The sequence below is a fragment of the Cololabis saira genome, chromosome 8 (assembly GCF_033807715.1).
Source record: "Cololabis saira isolate AMF1-May2022 chromosome 8, fColSai1.1, whole genome shotgun sequence".
NCBI classification, from domain to species: domain Eukaryota; kingdom Metazoa; phylum Chordata; class Actinopteri; order Beloniformes; family Belonidae; genus Cololabis; species Cololabis saira.
In genome coordinates this window covers 32,015,994-32,039,200 of record NC_084594.1, presented here as the reverse complement: position 1 = coordinate 32,039,200, position 23,207 = coordinate 32,015,994, and the positions used below count along the sequence as shown (strand labels likewise).

At 39.6% G+C, this 23,207-nt stretch overlaps 1 protein-coding gene across 6 annotated transcripts in view; it reads left to right on the top strand.

The window, feature by feature from the left end:
* Positions 1 to 23,207, top strand: part of LOC133448855 (plexin-A1-like) — a 207,303-nt gene that overhangs the window by 56,672 nt on the left and 127,424 nt on the right. For all 6 annotated transcript variants that reach the window (XM_061727782.1, XM_061727778.1, XM_061727781.1 and 3 more), the window contains exon 3: positions 8,583 to 8,765. In XM_061727782.1, the coding sequence (XP_061583766.1) occupies positions 8,583 to 8,765 (183 nt within the window). The remainder of the gene's footprint in view (positions 1 to 8,582; positions 8,766 to 23,207) is intronic.

The window sequence follows — 23,207 nt, the reverse complement described above, 5'->3', positions numbered from 1 at the left end:
GAACACTTAACCAGTGTTGCTATTCGCAGTAAACATTGCACCTGAAAACACTTGACTGTTGTTGGTTCAAGATTCAAAATGTACAGGGTAATGTCTACTGTAAACAATCTTTTACAGCACTATGCAATGTAAGTCGCTTTGGATAAAAGCATCTGCTTAATGACAGTAGTAGTAGTAAGTCCAGCATTACAAGAGACATGTGCTACGTAGTTAAGGTTGTTGTATTTGGTAAAAGTGCACTTATTTTTATTGACATGCCAAAAAATATAGGTCATCCCTACAGGTCCTTTGTCATCCAAATGGACCACACCTTTTCTGAGTATATAAAGAGGACATGCATGAAATTAGGGTTGCAAGCAAAAATCGACAGACGACAAAAATCAATGACAAAATTAATTGCCAACGAATTTATAAATTGAGTTATTAGTTGGCAATAACCATTTACATTATTACATAACCATTATTTAAATGTGTGACCATGAACTGTAAAATACGTGTATGTCACACGCGTATGGTGAATCTGAATCTGATTTTCTGTGGTCATACTTCAGAAGTCCTTGGGGTGCCATAAAGACTCGTATATGCTTGCACTGCTCAATTTCACTGCTTTTCCTTTCTCTCCACAGCCACTCATCGACTGCATGGTCATAAAGGGGTCTTAACTTGATCTGGCCATGTTATTTGTTTTTGCTATAGTCTTATAAGCAGCAATGTTTATTCATCGCACAACTTAAATAAATCACATATTTTTGTATGAAGAAATAATTTTCTATGTTTTCATGTGGCACATGCCTAAAACAATCTTAGGCTAATTTAAAAACATAACTAAATAAAATGGTTTAAGTTACTGCAAAATACATTATCTGATTAGGTTATTGATCATTTCAATAAGGGATAGATTCATTGATGAAAATAGTCATTGGTTGTAGGCCCAAATGAGATTTTCGACAGGGGAAATTAAGTTATGTATGCATGCATGAAAAATAGAACACCAAAACAGCAAATTAATCCATATAAAACATTGGAAGATTTGGTGATAAAGAATTTGATGTGGAGTCATGTTTTGATGTGCCGTCATAGCTGGCTAACAGTGCCTTGAATGTGTGGCCAATGTTAAATTGTGTTATTTATAAAAACAACTCAAATTTAGAGGCTTGGGAAAGCAGTCCAAGTCCAGTCTATGTAGTTAACATTATCCCAGTGAGAAAAGATTTGAAATAAGGGAGAATGACATGAGAATGGACTAATTACAGGAAACCTATAAAGAGAAAATAGTATGGGAAATGGGAGTGTCGGTGGTTGATGGGAGGAAAAACAACAACAACAACAACGACGAAGAGAGCAGCAAGCCTTTGACAACCAAAGTGTACTGGAAGGAAAAGCAGTGATTCACTAAATGAGAGGAGAGCTGGGTAAGAGGAAGAATGATGGCTTCAGAAATCTTTTGACTGCCAAGAGGAGCTAAAGAGAAGGGTGGATGACAGAAAGAGGGAAGGGAGATGGAGGGAGGAGAGCGTGATTAAACACTGACTGCTGCACAAATAATATCAGTGTCTGTCACCTGACCACTGCACTGTCCTCTCCTGCAGTATTTCATGTCAGCTATGTGTGTGTGTGCGTGCGTGTGTGTGTGAGTGTGTGTTCACATTGCATGGTGTAGCTCACTGTGGATTCCTTAGTAATGACGATTGAGGAGGACCAAAATGTGCCTTTGAGGTTTGAAATACAGTCATATGAAAACTACACTCCTCTTTCAGTTATAAGGTTTTACACATCAGGATGTTTGAGGAAAAAACAACAACAAACAATTATAAATAACTGAGCCAAATCAAGAGCTTGGAGTTCAAATCATATAAGCCATTATTTTTTGGGCACATTTGTGTCATGGCTGTGTGTGCCCTTTATAAAATATAGTGACTAAAAGTGAGCAAAATAAATACAAATGGAATCAGTGAATGTTAGTGACATTTTCTGATTATTAGCATCTATCGGAACATTATGCTTAGTTTTTCTAACCTTTCATGTTATCTTAATTTTGACAGAACATACTTTTTCAATTGAACTGACAAGTATGCTCTTAAAATCCAACAAATGAAGAATTCACGAGTACTTTCATAATCCAGAGCTACAAATGTGTTTCATGCCAGAATAATTGTAATTTGATCCGACGTCTAACAATGCATGGTGCAGCTGAATTGTCTTGATGAATAACCCCTGTCAATTCTTACTCTATGTTCTCATGAGAAGAAGAATTGGTACTTTTTTTGTTTGATCCGAAAGACTCTTCAGAATGTCACACTTCTTTCTCTTGATTACATGATGGATGGGAACGCTTTGAACTTTGTCACAAGCCGATGCATCAATCGGAGAATCAATCATAGCAAAAGAGTCAGTCGAAAGGAGTTATCTTTAAAGACCACATAGACCAGCTGCTGTCTGGCCCGCTGTGTCAAAGGCACGATTTGAAACCAAACCCGAAATCAATAGAAAAGTTGTCTCCTTTGTGCTGAGTATTTGATATTCTGTGGCTTGTTAGTTTCAACTAATAATATGCTATTTTAATTTAGTTTTTATGAGATATGACTTGTAAAGTATGATTTAAAAAATGCTGTCATTTATAAGGTTTGAATACTTTGATATTTTTCTTCAATCTCAGGTCATGTATTTAGAGAATGAATGCCCTGCACTTGTGAAATTTTTAACACTAATGTAAGAAATGCAGATATCTTTAGGGATCCCAAAGAAACCTAGAAAAGGACCGGTGTATAATACATTTGATCCAATTGAACTCACAGTATGTTCACCATTTCTATGAGACTGCTTTGCTTTCTGATTTAGTAAACTGTTTTACAGAAACCAAAGTCACGGATGTAATTTACTTGCTTGGAAGTTAGTATCTCACACTAAATATGCATCGCTACATGAGCCTGCATTAAGTCAGCGGAGCAGATCGTGGTTCCAGTGTTACAGAGGAGACAGTGTAGAACTGACCGAGAGACCAGCTACTAACCTGATTAAATCCATCATTAAGAATATCATGTAATGAATGTAACACTCTTGTGGCCTTTGTAAAACACCATCTTCGTTCTGTGGGCCTAATATAAAACGATGTGGCGGCAAATGTGTTTAAGTAATTAAACCTGATAAATTGAGCCAGAGTTGATGAACAGAGTTAATTGACAGTCTAAATGAGTTGGGCAATAAGATGCCAACTGGGCAGCATCTTTTAAAAAAGTTGTTTGTATGAATGAGTTTGTAGCAATTCATATTTGGTGGGTTTATAAAATGTACTTCGGAAACAAAGAATTTCTCCATTCTGAAAAGGAGATTTGTTTTGTAAAGAAACCAACAGTGCCAATCTCCTCCTGTTGTTACAGAACAACAGACAATCTTAGTAAAAAACCCCAGATGACTGTGTTCAAGCTGCTTAATTCGCTCTTTTTTTGTGTGACCTTTTTCTCTCTCTGAGGAGTGTTTAGCTCCTCAAATCAGCAGCTATAGCATCACTCTAATGATACTAATTATCTGTGTAATTATGTATTGATCTCTACTGTGTGTGGGTAGTGTGTTGCATACATCATTATCAGGCATAATGTGAAAATGGTGGGAAGAGGGTGTGATTGCATTCTGAATGATGGTAGTCTAGGTGCTTGTTTAGCTCAAAGTTTCTCTTAAAATGCTCACATCTGCTTCCAGCTGTGCACTTTGGATTCTAGTTTGATTATCCATTTTCTGTAAACTCAGAATTTGAGTCTGTCAAATATTTTTTTGCTGTTTGAACACTTGAAAAATTGGCATCTGTCGACCACTGCTAGTCACAGAGTGCTTTGCTCAAAGGCACCTTGTAGTCCCCTCGTTTTTTTTAACTGGCTGTGAGCTTAAATTGCGGAATATTCGTTCGTAAGTGACTGCATGCTTATTGTGTGCGTTTATTTGTACTTACATTTCCTGTATGTACTGCATGCATTTATGAAACGTACAATTTCCTTGCCTCTGCTGGACACTAGTGGTCTTAACACATGACATTTCATAGAAATGGTTCTCTGAAAATGTACCAACTCTTGAGTTTTGGCCGCGTTTTTAGATCGAACAAGGCATCAATAGTTATGCCCTGTGGAAATGGTTGAATGTCCTTTTTTTTGTTGTTATAAATATTGATCAGTGAGGATGAAGTATCATTTACAAAATATACTGTATATGGACATTTTAAAACAGACAATTTATGGACGGTGAAGAGAAATGTCTTTAAACAATAGTTTCAAATCATTGCTTTTAAAGCACTTAAAGAACAATAAATAACCAGTTTTTCCCCTTTTTGAAGTATCTTGTGCATCATAGTTTTGGTGACACATTTAAGATTTAGCTAGGCCAAATCATATTCTGTCTTACTCGTGAATGTCAGCTTACTACACCATCAGAGACCATAAAAGCCTCACAGATAATGATGCAGTGACCAAGGTTAGATAAGTTGCTCCTCCGCTTTACAAGTCAGCACAAGGGTGCAAACACACCAACTCAGCAGCACTTGTTGTGTTTACTAGACTTGAAAAACTCCTACAATGTTTCCTTGAGTTTAACACACCTACTGAGTTTTCTGGGTTATTTATAAGTTGCCCTCTCACTGGATCTTGCACTTTGCCTGGAGCGAGGCTCACACACAGACGTGCATGTCAGGTCAAAGACACCTGCATCAGCCTGCAAAGTCTCTGTGCTCTCTGTTGCTCTATTTTTACTGTCAGAAATCTTTATCATCTAATTTTGGGAAATAGAAGAAAGAAAAGGGAAACTTGCAGAGTTGCAGCTCTTTCTGCTTTTCACCTTTTGTGTAACTTCTCTCCTGCCTTCTTTCACTTCTCTGCTCTCTCCCACTCGCACACTTTCACATATAATCTCACACCCACCAACTCCCACAGAAGTAGGTCGTTTGTGCACGTTTTCTACGTCGGCAGTAAAAGTGAAAGTGAAATTCATAATTTAGGAATTGATGGAGAATTAACAGAAAAAAAATATTTCTTTTTAGTTTTTCATACTTGTATGTATGTATGCATGCACAAAAACCACCACTGGAACCCTGCTCGACTTGAAACCCTACCGTCGTCATTGAAATCATCCATTTCACCCTGCCCTCTGCATTAATTTCATGCTCTCAATCTTTCAATTTTCCATGTACAAACAGGATTTACAAATAAACATATTACCTGCGAAATGTAACCTGCTAAGCAGTTTATTTGCATGATGCTGAATGAATGAGTGTTTTGTGTTTGTCACATGTTTCCCCTTCCACCTTAATAGCTGTAATACACAGCAGTGTACCCGGTCAACAACACCCCGTACGTTCCCCTACATAAGCCTGTATTGTATCCTGCTTTTCCGTATGTTCCGCTGAATGGTGGCAACAGATGACAAATCCCACTTGAGGTCTGTGTCGTGCACTTAACCATATTTTTCCTTATGCAGTATGTTAAAACGTAGCAGTCACAGGGGAATGAGCCAGCCAGCGCAATCAGCCAGTGGTATTGTGGGTTGAGTTGTGTGTACAACTGTTTGGTACCATATGAAGAGGTATTTTTTCTGTGTTTTGTATCATTAAGTGGGTGAAGTCACTTCACCCAGAGGAAACCATTAGAATTGAGGCTTGTAGTCATCTTCACATGACTTGAATATGTTTCAGAGAAGCACTTTTTGTTTGCTGCTGCATGTGTATGCAGTTCTTACAGATTGTATCAGCAGTATTTAGGTCACATATTTCTACGACCTTGAATATCTGCTGCCAACTTACACGCATGCAGTGTAAGTGCAGATTAGGTAGAGGTGTGGGTATGAAATAAATCTTTGGTCAAAAAGTCAGTCAAAAAAATGTTTATTTTCAGTGTTTTACTTCAAGGAGAAAATGTGAAAACTCAATTTGAGAAGACTTAAAAAAACAAATTCTAAAAATCCAGAAACTGTACTTATGAAAAGGATCAGCACTTCTCTTTGAAATATGCATCTATATAAATGTCCGTTTTCATAAAATGGATAACAAGTTTGTAAAATCTTGGATAATATAACTGGCACCCATTTTCTGAAGGAACTCGCAGTGCAATTTTGTGTGGAAGCAGGTCTTGAGGAAAGAAGGCCAAGCCCTGTGAATTTTAAATCTTCAAAATCAGTGTGCAGCGTGTGCACTTTTTGGAAATCAAAACAAGAAACCTACTCTTCAGCGTTTGTAAGGCGCTACTGCCAAAGTCAGCGGAAGGTCTTTCATCCCTGCCTCTTTGAAAACACTTCAGAGCTTGAAAAACAACAGCCAACAGTCTCCAGCCAACAACCCGGTAGAGACCACTGAGAGGAATACTCTTTCCACATTTAATCTAGCCTTCAAGCCTTCTGGGAGTCTTTTAGTGCATTAAATTGCATAATACACATCAGAATGTTATCCCTGAAAAATGTTTTCCAACCTCAAGGGAAACACCTTCTTTCTTCTATGCTGATCTTTGCTGTTTAAACTCTCCAGACTTTCTAAAAGAGCTTTAACACCTTTACCCTCATATGCTCTGGAGAGACCGAAATATACTGCCATGTGTACTGATGTCATGTGTTGACCTTTTTGGATTTTTGTGCAACTGGACACAATGTTTTCAGCAGATACTCTCCTATTTAGATGGTGGATTAACCCTTTCAATAATTTCATGTTTTTTTTTTTTTGTTTTGTTTTTTTTTAAGGGCAGACTCAAACTGAGCCTTATGAATTTCTTTCATATGACTACACAGTTTAACTGTGTTGCAGTTATGTCATGTAAAGACGGTGGGATTTTGTTGCTGTTAACCACTTTTCTGTGTACACAGAGTGTAAACCGCATGCTCTGACTGGGTGCATGTCTTGATTTATACATGTGCGCAGAGGTTTATCAGTTTATCAGACGTGTTTTAAAGTAAAGAAATTGCTCCCTAGTAACCTGTAGTGACAAAAGAAAGTTGTTTCAGGTAATAGTTTGTTTTTGCCCCCATCTTAAACACACACCCATACAAACGCAGCTAACAGAGGCCTTATTTTTCATTCATCCATTCATTCACTTATTTATTTTTGTTTTATTTACAGTAACTGGGCTTAGAAAAGAGGGCAAGAGGGGCCAAGTACTTTTTTGACATGAGGTTGTATCCATACTACTTTTTGGGGAACAAAAGGACTGAGTGACATATGGAGGCTCAGGGAGACTTATTCAAGAGGGATGGATGGAGAGAGGAAAAAAAAGAGAACATATTGAAGTTTTCTTACCGTGGCAGGTGAGAGCAGCTGGAGAAAAAGTGAGAATGTAGAGAGAGGCAGGAGAACGTTTTATTGATGGGGACTGAGCTGCAGGCAATTTAGGTAGTTCAAGAAGGAGAGGGAGTTATCTTTTCACCTCCGTGGATCAATCAGATGATGTAGTGATAAGCCTTTGGATTGCTCTGCTATTTACACACTCCCCAAGTGTAAGTATGTGTCTACTGGTTCTGGTTAACACCTCGTCAGTTATTCAGTTGTACACTTCAAGAGCGGGTCAGAAACTTTGTATCTGATACCTCTGTGTACTTGCACATTTGTTCCTCATTAGCAAAAATATAAGAAAGCCCTAACCAAAACAATCATCAGATTGTAAGCTTGTGGGATGTTTTTGTGTACGACAGCTATTTTTTTAACTTTCTTGTTTAAAGCATACAGAAGTACAAAATGTTTTAATTTAATGAAACATTCATCATCAACAAAGCATTCATTCACTCCTTGTGGCACTTGAAACCGTGTGTGTGTGTGTGTGTGTGTGTGTGTGTGTGTGTGTGTGTGTGTGTGTGTGTGTGTGTGTGTGTGTGTGTGTGTGTGTGTGTGTGTGTGTGTGTGTGTGTGTGTGTGTGTGTGTGTGTGTGCTGACTGGTTAAGGGATCATCTGGGTCAGTGAACTGCCTCGGGCGATGAGCCCCTCGTGACACTGGAATGCTCCCGATATTGTCACATGGTTGCCAGAATTACTGCCGTATAACCGCCATGACCGAACACTCTGGAGTGAAAAGGGTCGGCATGGTGGGACTCTTCTTGACAAAGAGCAGCGTGTGTATGAATGCACATTTATACCAATAGCTGTCTTATGGTGCTGGGCCAATACGCCAATATGCTTCTCTTTAGTCGCACTGGGGGGTGAAGGCAAGTACCATGTGACCCCTGCAGAGCTTGACCACCTTAAGACCATGTTTGAAGCAAACTGGGCGCATAAACCGACTTTTTATCTGTTTTTCCTACATTGTTGAAATGGTTTGAAGCATTTGAAGAGAATTGCTCAGTTCTAGTGTAATGCTGTCAATATACTGAACATTTTCCCATTTCTTTCTTTCTTTTTACTGATTAGCATTGGAGGCACTTCCTCTTGGTGTTTAGTATTTTCTGTAGCTAACGCACAAGCATCTTTATACATGAGTCACAAGAAAAGTTATTTGAGTTTCAGAAAGACCCCAAAACACACACACACACACACACACACACACACACACACACACACACACACACACACACACACACACACACACACATATCACAACTTGACTTTTTTTGTTTTTCTCCTGCCCTCTAGCCCCTCCAGATAGATGACAACTTTTGTGGCCAAGACTTCAACCAGCCTTTGGGAGGAACCAGCACCATTGAGGGCATACCTCTCTTCATAGACAAGGATGATGGGATGACTTCTGTGGCGGCCTATGACTACCGTGGCAACACTGTGGCCTTTGTCGGCACACGGAATGGGAAACTGAAGAAGGTAGGGAAGCTTTCAGTTGTCCACATGGTTGTTTAATGTATGTTTTTTCTATTAAATTAGTTTATTCCTTTTGTTTTGTTTCAATGGACTTTGTACGTGCAGCTGTTGATATGTTTGGATTGTATGTTGCTATATTAATGACCTTTTTTGTGTAAGATAATGTGCTTCCTTTCTTCTGGGCGTGTTTGCAATTGTTTGTCTCTTGCACTCCCCTTTCTAGTCTGTCAGCAAAAAAGTACAACTGTATGAGACCAGGAGACCTGTATGATCAGATAGCCTCAGCACTATTGTTGATTTGCTTGGATGTTTTTGTTTTTTTTAATGATTATTGTTTTACTTTATCGTTATTGTTTTTATCGTGCAGTAGCTGACTCAAACAGAGGCAGCAGCGCTTAAAGCCAGAGCTTTATCAGGATGGCTCCAGTGGTCTACGGCGGCTGCCATGACCGTAGCGTTAGTTTTATTTAATGGGTGTCTGAAAAAAGTCTCTGCAGCTTGTATGACGAGTAAGTTCTCAGTCCAGAGCATTTTTTAGGACCCTTGGGGACTAAATATTTTCTGCTTTCACAGTGTAATCTAATAATAGTTTTTGCTGGTATCCAGTCCACTCTTTCTTTTTTTCCCTCTCAAACGGCTCTCTTCAAAAGGAAATACAAATGCTTCTTTAAAACCTGTGTACATCACTAACACTTTAAAGCAACTATGTGGCTCACACTGCTGTTTCCCAGTGCCACATATGATTTTGGCTATGATTTGAAGTGCTCGCCTTCAGTTGGTCCTATAGCCGCAACTGTGACAGGCTTTTCTGCTTAGGCCAGCTGCACAAGACTGACAGTTTAGACGTACAGATGGGAGTGCCAGAGTATGTTTAGTTTTAACACATTTTCGTACTCGGTGAGTTTAAAGGGGACCTATTATGGCATTTAATGTATATTTTAAACAGGCCTTGAATGTCTTAAAAACAAGCTTTTGATTGTTTTTTCTACATAAATCAGAAATTCAGACTCTGGGCCATGTCTCTATTTTTACCGCTTCTAACCTCCTTCTCTATGAGGGATCCTGAGGGGCGGGGAGGCTATGATAATGAGGCTCTGCGCTGATTGGCTGCCTGAATGACGTGTAGCAGGGGAGGGCTCAAAGCCTCGCTCCGGGCAGAAGAGCAGCGGCTGCGTAGCAAAGCGTGTCCCATGCGAGCGAGCTTCGACGACAAAATCAATTCCATTGCTTTATTTTCTATTGGACTGTCCTAACTGGCCACGATTTTAACTGTTTCAGTGTGGACAGAGAGCGTCCGATGTCACGCAGCTCGACGCGATAGTCGGACGCTCTCATTCAGTTACACGGTGTAAACAGATCTTAAGCCTGAATTACGGTTCTGCGTTAAATTGACGCGTACCCTACGCCGTAGGCTCTGCGTTGGTGTAACGTGGAACCATAAATCAGCCTTTAGTTACCTGACCGGGTCACCTCGTCTTCACACTAATTCACACAGGAAGATTTAATTGAATTCTAAACAGGTACACCACAGTTATTTACTCCGATTCCTCATCATTTCATTTCTTACAGTATGTTACAAGACAAATGAATCATGTTAACTGTAAATAAATCACAACACTGAATGTTCACAAATGACAACTCTATTGTTAAAAAATATAAAATAACATAAGTTGTATATAAATAACATGTATGCACTATTGCTGGCTCAAGGAAGGTGTCGTTGAACAGCTTCAGGTGCATTGCTTGGAAGATCTGAAACCATAAACAGAAGAAAAATGTATTACTAATAGAGCTCCGGTGTTACCTAACGGGTGAATGGCTCTGTTAGGTAACACTGGAGCCACTGGAGCCGCTCACCGGTCCGGTGAGTGGCTCCGGTGCTCCGGAGCTAAGCTAAATACTTAGCCCATGCAAAGATCATACTTGTAGACCAATATAAATAACATAAAAAATTAACGTCACTTACCGCTGACTCGTGTGCAGTTGCCGGGTCCGTACTGTTGGTACTGATCATTTTATGAGGTGAGGAGGTATTTTAAGTGTCGATGCAAAACCTAATTTTTACTGTCCCTCGCTGTGGAAACAGCCACACGATTCACCGATTCCAAACAATGGCGGAAGCTCCGGCCGGCGGAGTTGGTTGTGGGCGTGGTTTCACGCAGTGTAGGCCGACCTATGGAAATCTGCGCCTGTCGTGATGTCACGACAGGCGCAGAACGGCTCGTAGAAGTCACATGACACTGGAAGGATCCTCCGGGCGGCTGTACAGACCCTGCAGAATTTGGTTGCTTTCCTCCTTCTCTGTGTTGTCAAGGTGAGGGGAAACCACTTTATATATGTTAAAGCAAGAAAAAACGTGTTTTTCATAATAGGTCCCCTTTAAGCTATTATCTTCATAAAGCTTGTGTTTTTGTGAAGGAATTTAGTTTATTTATAGTTTTGAAGCCTTGTGTATTTACAAGGGCCCCTTGTCAACATTAGATGCTAATTTTGCATGTATTATTTCCACAGAAATGCAGTCTTTTTTCTATTTTTTTTTAAGAGGTACGGTACTGGCAATTCCACAAGTAAACTGCACATTTGTTTTTGTGATTTGTTTGATGCTCACACAGTGTAATTCGGTTGTGTTAAGGCTCAGTTAGTGTTACTTTGTGCATGTATCCAGTCTATTGGGGGCAGAGCTCTTGGGGTAAATGGTTGCTCATTAGAATTCAGCCCATTTCCTTCTTCACTGCTCAAGACCTGTCATGCATTCAATATTATGAATGTATAATCAGTCTCTGTGTTTGTGCACATTTTAGTTGCGTGTGTTTGTCAATCATAGTATGTATAATAATGTGTGGGTGTGATAGCGTGAGGTTGTGTGCATGTGTATGTTTATGAGAGAGCAAGAGACACAAACAATACAATGTTGACTAAGATTCAGTGCTTTGCATTTGTCAGCGTGACACCTATTCACCTACCTTGGCAGCAGCTGATTTTGTTTTTTTTTAGCTGTTATCACATGGCTTTTCTTCTGTGCTTTTCTCCACTTTGGTTGATCCATATGTGTCTGGACCATCACCTGAGAAAGCAGTGCTACAGGAGGTTTTACAATACATGTGGTGTCGTCATGTGTATTTGAATGTGTCTGTGGGTTTGTGTGTCAACACTTGAGCCAAAAAGCCTGCGGTTTTCCTGGCTGCCTTGTGTTTCACACTGAAAAGTCAGAAACATGGAAAAAAAAAAAAACTGAGTGGGGAAGAAAAGAAAAAAACACTCATAAGGACCAAACCTGATTTGAGAGCACACACACATTCACACACTGACACACTTAGGAGTCATAAAGAGACAAATGAGGCAAAGATGTAAAAGGAGTGACTGAAATAATAGGGTGTGGAAAACATTATTTGGACTTGGTATTAGCGTAGCAGTGTTTTTATTAGTGACTTTTTGTGTGCAGGCACTGTTTTGTGAGTGAAACATTTCTCTGCTTCTGCACAATTGTGTTTTTTGGGTTCGGCTATCTTGGTGGGAGTGTACGCTGACCAGGATTGAATGATGGTGCGTGTTTCTGTTCTTACACAATCCTCAGGAGAGCATCGCATTGAACATTGGCTATGGTAGCCATGACTGAGGATCTGGAGAGGAGAAAGTAGAAGCAGTAAGAATAATGAAGCAGTGGATCAATGTGTTTTTCACTTGCACTTTCAGAGGGAAAAAAAAAGTTCAGAATAAAAAAAGATCTATTGTTACATGGTCAAAGATAAACAAACTGTGGAAAAATGAATATCTTCTTTAGGAGGATCCTCGAACTAATAGGCGTTTTCTGATAAGACCCTGTTGTTATCCCTGGATGATGAACGCGTGTTTAACGTGCGTTGGGCAATGTAAACTCAAAGCGTATTACCTCCCCGGTGCCTGAAGCCGAGTTAAGGGGAAGGAAAACGATGGACACTTCACTTTGCACTTTGAGGGTGGCTAGTGCTGACAAACTGTCTGTGATATATAACAGTTAACCCCAACAGGCTGCAACTACCGCTGTGCATGTTAGCAGCACGCCAGCAGCTTTCCATGAAAGACGACAAAAGACAACAATAATACGTTTTAACTCCAGATTATTAATTAATTAGCAAGTTTCCCTCTCACAGCCAGAGTTTATTTTCTTTCTGCTCCTGCTATAATCTAAACAAATAACATTATTTTAGCACTTAATTTTTGTGAATTTGTGCTCGGTGATGATTGACGCAGAAAGTTGTCATCTATGGTTCTTTTACAGATGGCTGACTTAGTGCACTTTTTACCACTAAATGAGAAATGAGTGAAAGAGAAGCACACGATCGGAGGGACATTCTCTTCTGGCATTGCAGCAGTATTAATTTGTTCCTAAACATGACACACGTGACATGAACTGATGGCACATGGGAACATGCATCTTGCACAGATTGATATTGAGCTTAATGTTATTGTTTTATACCAACTCATTATAGGATTCTACATGGAATTAAAACTCTCTTAACCCTATAATGCCAGATATATCATATCTGATACATGAATTTCTGAGACCTTTTGTAGCATTTTCTTAATCAAATAAGGAAAAAAAAGTTTCATACAAACCAAAAAATTATAAAAAATAAAACTACTAAATAATAAATACGTCAATTTACCAAAGTATATTAAAAAAAAATAATTTTGTAGAAATTGTTTTATGACTAAATGTGAAGTGTTTTTGATTCCAGTATATAGTTAACGCTTCAAATTTTGTAAAAAAAAAAACATTATTTCATATGTCAGGGTTAATTTAATATTCCTAATGCAGTTAATGCATGATTCAAAGTAGCCATGGGCTGGTATGAGAAATCTGATGGTACAATAACCTTCAGCAAAAGTATCATGACATTGTAACTCCAGTTCTAAATGCATTATATATTAACAGAGTTTATGATGAACATAGATTCTACAATTTCAGTGTTTAGGAGCGTGCTGCGAGTGCTTGACTGTAGTGTTCACTTAGAAACACACTCATACCTCGTGCTCTCCAACTCACAGTAGTTTCAAAGCACCACAGAGCCAACAGTCTTGGTGACATAATGTCAGGGGGGAAGGTAGATGATACCAATTGATTAACCGTATTATCTGCTATGATTAGAGCTGGGTATCATCACTTGACCTCCCGATACGATTCCGATACACTAGGTCCAAAGTCGATACGATTTCCGATACAATTTGATATTCTAGTTACAATACCAATTTTCTGGCCGGAATAACTTGATCCTTCCACGCGCTACGTCCGGCCGGAGAAGCCCCACCCTGTCTGGTGAAAAGAAGCGGCCTGTCACTCCTCAAGTAAGGAGGAGACCTGAGCTCAGTGTAGGGCCTCCCGGGGTTGGTAGAGGGGGCAACGCCCAGGACTGACTGGGTAGGAGCACTGGGTGATAAAATGGGGAAAAAATCGGGATAAAAAAATAATTATGTATCGATAATCATTCCTACACATGTATATCGATGAAATATCGATATATCGATATTTTAAACCCACCCCCAGCTATGATGAGTACTTTTTTTTTTTTTTTTTTGTTTTTTTATACAGTATATGACCAATACATATGCATACACAGTGTGAATACATTTTAAAACAGTGTTAGTAAAAATTTGCACAGACTGAGTACTGGTGCTCCCATAGATGCACATTCACATTAGGGGTATTGCATCCTCTGGCAGCTGTGCTTGCTTTGCAGGTCAGATGGCCTTCCTCCTCCAAGCTATGTGTCTGGGTATTTTTGGTAACTTGCATTGCTGAGTTAGTTTCCTTAGATGGGAGGAAAAGTGCAGGTGACTCCTCTCCCTTGACCACCATGAAAGCCAACAAATGCTCTCAGTTCGAGCCAACAGGAAGGGAGGGCTTGTGTTCCTCTGCACTGTCCACCACTTAAAGAGATCCCTGCACTCTCATGACTTCAAAACATAAACACGTACTGTAGAAACCAGGGCTGGGTGATATGACCTCAAATCCATATCACGATAAATCGGGCAGTTTTATCTCGATAACAATAAATGCACATGTTGTGTGTTGTAACTTAGGTAACGTCTGCTACACATTCATGGAAGGCTTGAAGCTGAGACTCAGATCTTACCCGGCAACAAAATATTCTATTTTCTGATTGGCTGATAGGTTGGTAACTCCAGAGAGCTCCGCGCCGTGACTCGTTTGTAAGATGTGCTGCTGGAATCACTGTGTGGCGTGTGAACTTGTTGAAATGTGTGAGTCTCATGCTCAGTGCGCGAGACTTGAGAGCCCTGTTATTTCGTCTGCGGCTATATCACAGCCACGTCTTCGTGTGAGCCATCAGCCATTTTCTTGGGTTCCTTTTCTCGTTCGGATTGGATGGATGGAGTCAAGTGATTTACACAGACGCTGTACATCATCTTAAAGGGGAATGAAAATAGCCTATCAGCACACAGTAAAAACAGACAAAAAGACGTTTATTTTCTTTTTTATCAAAACACTGAATTTACCGACATGGGAAAATTGACGTCGGTCATCGCAGTGAATGTCGGCAACGGTACATTTTCGGTTTATCACCCAGGCCTAGTAGAAACGGTGACACTTTCTTTTTAACTTTTTTTACATCAGTGATACCATTAACTGGCTAATACACTAAAGACCCCAGATAGGGAATGTGGTTGATATGTGACTTGAATAACTAACAAGAATGGAAGGGGATCAACAGCGTAGGAGTCTGAAAATCCGACCAGTTAGTTGGAACTGATGAAACTTTTCAGTTGAGAGATGAAATGTCTTTAAGAACTAAGAAAGGAAGTGCAGTAGCCCTTTACTCAAGCTTTTTAGCACAACAAGACGGTGGCACAAACATGATGTTTAAAAGAAGCGCTAATTAAGTCCCTTTGTGCCCTGTTTGCTTCGCTTAGACTAGTACATTCATGCACACACTCACATGGGGAGCTTTTACTAATGAGTTGTGGCTTGATGGGAGACAAAGGAGATGCATGAAGTCTAAAGAAGATGGAAAGATGAACAGAAAGTAAAATCAACATGGAGTGGTGGAGAAAAAAGAAAACGACAAGATGTGATGTTCACTGTTGGATTTTACTTATTCTTCTGTCATCGGGATACTACTGAGAACTTGATATTTAGGATTAAAAGTTGAAGTTGGAGGATTGAAAGTCTCTGTTCCTTTTGATCTTTTATTTGGTTATTTCCTCAGCCACTTCTCTGCTCTCAGGGATTGTTGAAATGGCACAATATAGGAGTCTTCACCATCACACAGAAACACACTTGTACACATTTGCGCCGTTTCGATAAGTGGGCTGAGGAAAGGAGATGCAAAAAATGGAAGCAAGTCAATAATCCAATTTCTAATTGTAAGTCTGCTTCTTCTTTTTTCTTTGTGGATGCTGTGCACCCATTTACGCACAGACATGAGTCAGGATTCCTCAGCTGCGACCTCCATCAGGGGGCAATGTCAGCCATCTGCTGAGTGTATGCAGTCAGGGTGCCAGGTGGTTGGAGCCCTTGGTTCCGACTGTCTCCATTGTGGCCATGCCAGGCTCAGGTGGCTAGGTGTGGAGGGGGAGCCCAGTGCCCATTCATCAGTGCATCAATGAGGGACGCCCACAGCTCCTGATGCCAGCAGAAACAGACTGTTACAGTTTTACCAGCAAGCATGAGAGATGCTAAGGTTGAGCTGTAATACCTAATATCAATTGAAACATTTATAAGTTGAACAAACATGTTACAAATGTATAAAAAATGTGTTCAACTGTTCTTCATAAAAGTCCCTCAAAGCAAGACTCAACATTTTTAGAACAGCAGAGTGGGTCATAGCTTGTGTGAATGTCAGGCAATCAAAACAGGACATAATTGACTCTAGCACCGGATAGAATATCTCCACTACTATTTCACATTGGTTCTGGTGAGGTGGGCCTCTTTAAGAACTGGAACAGCATTTAGCCATTATTATAAGAGGAAAGCATGACATCATCACTGAAGTAGTTGCAATCTAAACGTTAAGGGCCAGATGGAGTTTGACATGTTGCAGCTGCTGTACTCTCAGCAGACCTCATGAAGCTCCTGCAGGGTTTGATAATGACAGATGTAAAAAAAGCAGGAGTAGAGATGCACCGATTGATCAGCTGGTGATCAGAACTGGCTCACTGCTTGCAAATAAATTCTTTACTTAAACCCAGTTGTTTTGTTTTTAGGAAGAAAGTAAAGCATCAGCATAGAATATGGGGAGCAAACCAGCCTGCGATGACGCAATCGACAGGACAAAATGTTTTACTTTGAGGAATGTTTTTTTTTCTTTTTCTTTTTTCTATCTGACTAAAAAAATCCCAAAGATAGCAATTTGCACAGTCTTGTATAGGAAAGCAGCCAAAGCATTTGGGAGAACAAGCCCCAACTCTTACGGGCTTCCCCCCACTGAACCTGCCCAATGATCAAACACTGTACTAAAAAAAGTCTAAGAGACTAAAAATAAAATGAATTAAGCACATAGACAGCAACCTCTGCTCTCTTTCACATGTTAATCACATAACTGTATGCAGTTGGGTATGAATACTAGACAGAAAAACAGAAATGGCAAATTGGACCTTTTAAGAATATTGAAATTGGAAAATAGAGAAAAAATTAATTGTTGCATCTCTACCTGGGAAATGTATATTTATAGAGATATTTTTAAGCAAATATCTAATCTTCAGTAGAATTTTTTTCTGTTTCTTTGTCTCTTTTTTTTCTTCTGTAAAACTTAATGAACGCACAGATGCAGTTTGTCTCGTATATTTTAATATGTATACTCCCCCCACAAAAAGCAAACAAAAGAAAAACAACCTTTTTTTACTTTACAGTCTTATGTTGAAAAAAACAATGATGTGATTGGTGTCTCACTGCGTGACACCAGTATAAACTGAACAGTTGGTGTGGCAGATTTAAAATACTGTACAGGTTGTCCGCTGGGCTTTAAAAAGCATTACAAGGTGATAAATTAAAATTGCTAAATTTAAGGCCATTAAAAGTGTCAAATGTAGTTTTAGAGGTATTATTTTTTGAGAAACTGGAATAATTTTTTTTTTACGATTTTGAGGTGTCCTATTCTGATTGAAATTCTATCTGCTAAAGTTCACGTTAGTTTGTTTAAATGCAAGCTTTAACATATCTGGGCACATAATCAAAAACCCTCGTCTCAATCCTGAAATCCCAACTTTTTAACCTACGTATGATTCTGTCATGTTTAGTGCTTGTTCGACATCTCAAAAACTGTGCGCTCAGCTCAACTGGGTGGTCAGCTTATGTTTTTTTTGTTAGTTTTTTTTATCAGCGTCCATGCAACCACCATTATCGTTGTCATGGGCAAGTGCAGGTTTTTTGACAGCTGGCCGGAAGACCCAGCATGTTAAGGACTAGCTCAGGCCTGTAGTAGGCAATAACCGACAGGCTTATTGTTCGGTTTGTGCACCACCACCCCAAACTAGTGCCACAGTACAAGCTAACGCTCCAGCAACTACGTCTGACCTCCGGGTTGCTATGGGCACCACACCCATACTGAGGCTCTGAGGTGCTTAAACACTGCAGTTACACACAGCTCATTGAACTCCGATGTAGGAATTGCGGAACTATTTAAAGAAATGTTTCCCGACTTACATTGCAGTCATTCACGTGTGGTAAGGACAAATCCAGCTACATCATCAGATTTGGATTATCCTCACGCTTTAAAAAGCTGCTTGTTGATAGCATCAACAAAGCTGGGCCGTGCAATTAAGACACTTAAGATTCATAAGATTCCTTTGCTCATGAGGTTTCTGTGAAAATAAAACAATAGCAGGTCACAAGTTCATGGAGTGGAGGAACAGTTAGAGAGCAGATGCCAGTTTGTAATGCATCAACAGTTCATGCAGTTAATTCCAGCCAGTGTGCTGGAATTTTCTCCATTGTATATTTTACATAGTGTTTTATTTTTATTCACAGAGTGAAATACATGTGTGTAATATGGGATCATCATCAGTGAGTCTATATCTATTCTGTTGTGTTTAGTGCTAATATATGTCAAAATCAGCGTAAAAGTAGTTAAAAAGGTATTACCGGTACATGGTATTACATTTAACTCAAGGATAGCTGTGTATACCCTGCTGTAACATTGGATATTTCTTTCTGTGAATCTTGTGCATGCAGGGTTTCAGGTGCACTGGTGACTTGGATTTCCTGGGGTTAATAACAAGTGACAGTTTGTCATTTGTATGTGTATATTGCTGTGTGAAATCACTGATGAATTCCACTGGGACTGCTGTTGTCACCATTAAAAGACCATGTCATGCCCTAATTGACTGCTGATTGTTGTTATTCTGGTGCATAATGCTGTCCTGTCAAACTCCCCTGTGGGTATGTGTTTGTGATTTGAATTTAAATGTATATTCCCACCTCCCCTCTACTGACAGGACAGCTACTCAAATGAAAACATGAATTTACTGTGAAATTCCACTAGTTTTCATTAGTGTTATCTTTCCCGACCAAGAATAAAGTGATCTGAGAACCCTAGTCAGAAAAAAATGTGGCATGGGGACTTTGTTCTTCGATTTTCTGCATGTGTGTGTATGTGTGTGTGGTCTGTGTCATTACTTGGCTCAGCAACCCGGCCACGAGTTGTTTGGCCCGGGCATGAGTACAGAGACCGGCTTTGTGGAGGCAATTGGTAGCTCTCGGTCATTAGTTCACACAACGGCATGGGGGTCACACAAACACATACGCACATGTAGGACAAGAAACAGAGGGGGGAAACAGATCTAAAGAATGATGATACAGATATGGTAGAAGTTAATGTGTCGCAGATTTGATGCTGTGCAAGTTTTTATACTTTCTTTTCAAGTGCATTGATTTTGCACTTGGAAAGACAAAGTATAAATCCATCCAATATTCCTCACAAAGCTTTCAGATTATTTCATTCAGATAACTATCTTTTTAAAGAAACAGTAGCCTTCTGATTATTTGGTATTAGTTAAGTTACACCTTGCTTTTAACAATTTTTTATTTTTTATTTCAAACCGTTCCAAAAGTGAGACTGGTCTGGATTTTAATCATACATTCTTTTTGCTCAGTCAGAATAATGTTACCTTCACAAGGACCTCTGAATGAATACGAGCTTCAAAAGTTTTTATTGACTTGACCAGTTGTGTAGCTGTAATCTGCTGGTGAATGTAATGTACACATCTGTACACTAAATTTGATGGAGATTTCATAGTGCACTTTGTGAAGCAGGAAACCTGTAGGTTAAAAATCAAAGAATCTCTGGAAGTTGCTTAGCCGGGAGCAAGTGGAAGTTCAAAATACAACCCTCTTGTTCCACAGAGAGTGCGACTTCATAATTTGTTTGTAGCTTTACCAATACAAATGGCCTTTCAGAGTTAATTGGGGATGTTGAGCCTTCACAAGTATCTGAAGCTAAGTGTAATGGAATTTACTACCAGAGAAGAAATGCATTATAGACTTCTGAAAAGCTCTTCTGAGGGTCTTCCTCTCAATGCCTAATTGGATGTTGTCAGCTTCTGCTGACTTCACTTAAGTAAGAGTGTTTAACTTGCAAAGCTCACATGTGTAGGCATGTTCAGTTGTAGCTTACATTTCTATTATACTTTATGATTTAGTTGCTTTTCAAATTGTGCAATAACCCAAAAAAGGTTTAGTTGAACTGAATTGATATTTTATTTATCTCTATAATGAATTCTCCCATATGTGTGTACATATGTGTCTCGCTGAAGCATGCTGATATCAATTATCTCTCATTGTTGCCATCCTGGTTTATTCTTTCATCCGTTGGCATCTCCTCACAAGTGGCTACACTCAATGTAGAAAAGCGCAAGAGGCCTCCCTGTGACTGCACACTCACGCACATTTATCACTACAGATGCGGTTGAGCCATTGAGGTTGACGTTGCAGAAGTTCCAATAGTGAGTGTACAGTGCGTGTGCTGTTGGAGGCCTTTGGTCCTGCCGTCTCTGCTTTAGCCCAGTATCTTCTCTTCTCACATCCACCCTTCATCTCTCACATCCTTCACGTTGTAACTAAAAATGTCTCTTTCTACTCTGTTTCTGAGATCAAACGTTGTTCTCTTGATAATGATTAAGAATTTATACATTGAGATGAGATGCAGTGGTCTCTCATCTAAATAAAGAGAAGAGTCCACAAACATGTAGAATAGTCAACATATACAGGCATATGGGAAGTTTGCATATATAACACACACACACACACACACACACACACACACACACACACACGTCCCAGGACTTACATTGTACCACTTGGGTTGTTAGAGTATACAGTAATGAGGAGGTCTCTTTAATGGCATCACATCTTCTGCAGACACTTGTGAATTCGCCCACACAGTCTCATTAAAACAGTGTTTCTAACTCGGCACCTTTGTCCTACAAAGTCTCATCTGCCATGATAACCCATATTTCTTACCTCATTAACAAGCAATGGTGACACTAAGGGGCAATATGAGCTGATTGTTCTTCTTTTCTAATCTTAATGTATACATTTTAATCTCAGAGGCAGATATTATGCAGTCATTTAACCATCGCTGTGATAATTATTCAAAGCTAATCACTTTTTAAAAGCAGTGAAAGTTACAGTGAACCCCAATGTTGGCTAATTCCACAGATGAACAGTTCAGTCCTTGGTAATCTCACTTAAGCTCGATTCAAAACCATACGACTATGGTGCACAGCAATCATCCACTACCTCTGCATTCCCCTCTGAAGGCACTACTACCAGGGGTTGATGAGCCAAAGGGAGGAGGAGATCAGAATAGGAAAGACAGCCACTAGAACGAAATACAGTTGGGGAAAAGAAAAGGGGGGAAAAAAGAGCAAAGGAGATGAATAATAAATGTACTAAGCTTGAATCCATTTTTACGGGAAGATTAGAGGAGTCTGGATGCAAGCTGGGACACTCACATGATCCAAGTGAAGATGGGGCCAGCCTGTTTCTAGGTCATCTCCATTAGGCATCTTGGCATTGAACATCAAAGTAGTCCCATTTTTGTATTATATGCATGTGTGACATGAAATGCTTTTCTTTAGGTTATCCTTTCATTGAGTTTTATATTAAATAAAAAGATATAGTGCATGTAAGATATCAGAATCACCTTTTAAAAAAAAAAAAAAATAAATCCTTTTACACTTTCAGATGCCATGACATTGACTTGGCTTTCAGGCATTGTTGTTTAAGGGTTTGCTTAAGAAAGGGGAGGGGAGGGAAAGGAATTAAGCATCCTGACCTCTGTCTCCTTGTGCCAATTGATGCAACCAAGATCACGCCAGCTAGATGGCACAGTGCCAGTTTTCAATGGGCCTGCTTACTTTCTACAATCAACACAACCATACATGAAGGACTCGACAGGGATGTCAAATTTCGAGCCAAAATGCCAAAAGGAGCGTATTTATGTCAATATATACAGTCCTGGACACGCACTGGTGCAGAATTGTCCAGAGAGTGGTCATGAGAAGCAACCAGTATTTGTTAGCGTTGAAAGCTATATCTTACATTAATGATGTCACACACACATTACTATGCATTAGTCCTAGCAACATTTTAACATGGGTTTAGAAGAGGCTGCCTTCAAATGTGGCACAGTTTTCCTCTAGCTTTTTTTCAGAAACCTTATGTGGCGCCTACTTAAATTCTTAAGCATTAAGCACAGCGAATCACCTCTTCATAGAAGTAAAAACACTTACACAAGTAGGGCACAACAAAATTCATCATTCTGATGCATCCTCTTGAATTTCTGTAAATAACCAGAGGAGAGGAGCTTCTTCAGCTCCATTACATCAAATGATGAGTGTGAATATGGGAGTTACTATCATATTAGCTAATCTGCTATGAAGAATGCAGACAGCGTTACAGTTCAAACATTCACGCAGACTCTCTCTCTCTCTCTCTCTCTCTCTCTCTCTCTCTCTCTCTCTCTCTCTCTCTCTCGTTCTCTCTCTTTCTCCTATGAGAAGCAACTGCAGAGGGCTTATCAGATTACACATAGCCTGCTAATAGATTCTTAATAAATTGTTTTTGATTAGTTCCTCTGCATTAGTGAGGTTAAGATGTTTAACATGTTTGTGTGCAGAAATAAATACACACACTCATCTTTACATTCTCTCTTTCCTAAACTCAGACACACAAGGTGGTCAGACACACAAGCAATTTTACATCTAACAACTGTGTTAATTCCTCTCACCCAGCAAGATGGTCTGTCTTACTAATTACCCACTGCCCCTTGAAAATACAGTGCTAGTGATGTTATTGTGGCTGTACCTTTAGCCGGAAGCCATTTCACAGTTAGCTGGCTTGCAAACTTGCCTCCAGCCTGCCTATTTTTTTGAACACTCACATTCTGACCACTGCGAGTTATAGTACTCACCCTACGGCTACTCCTGTTAACACAAGAGTTGTTGATG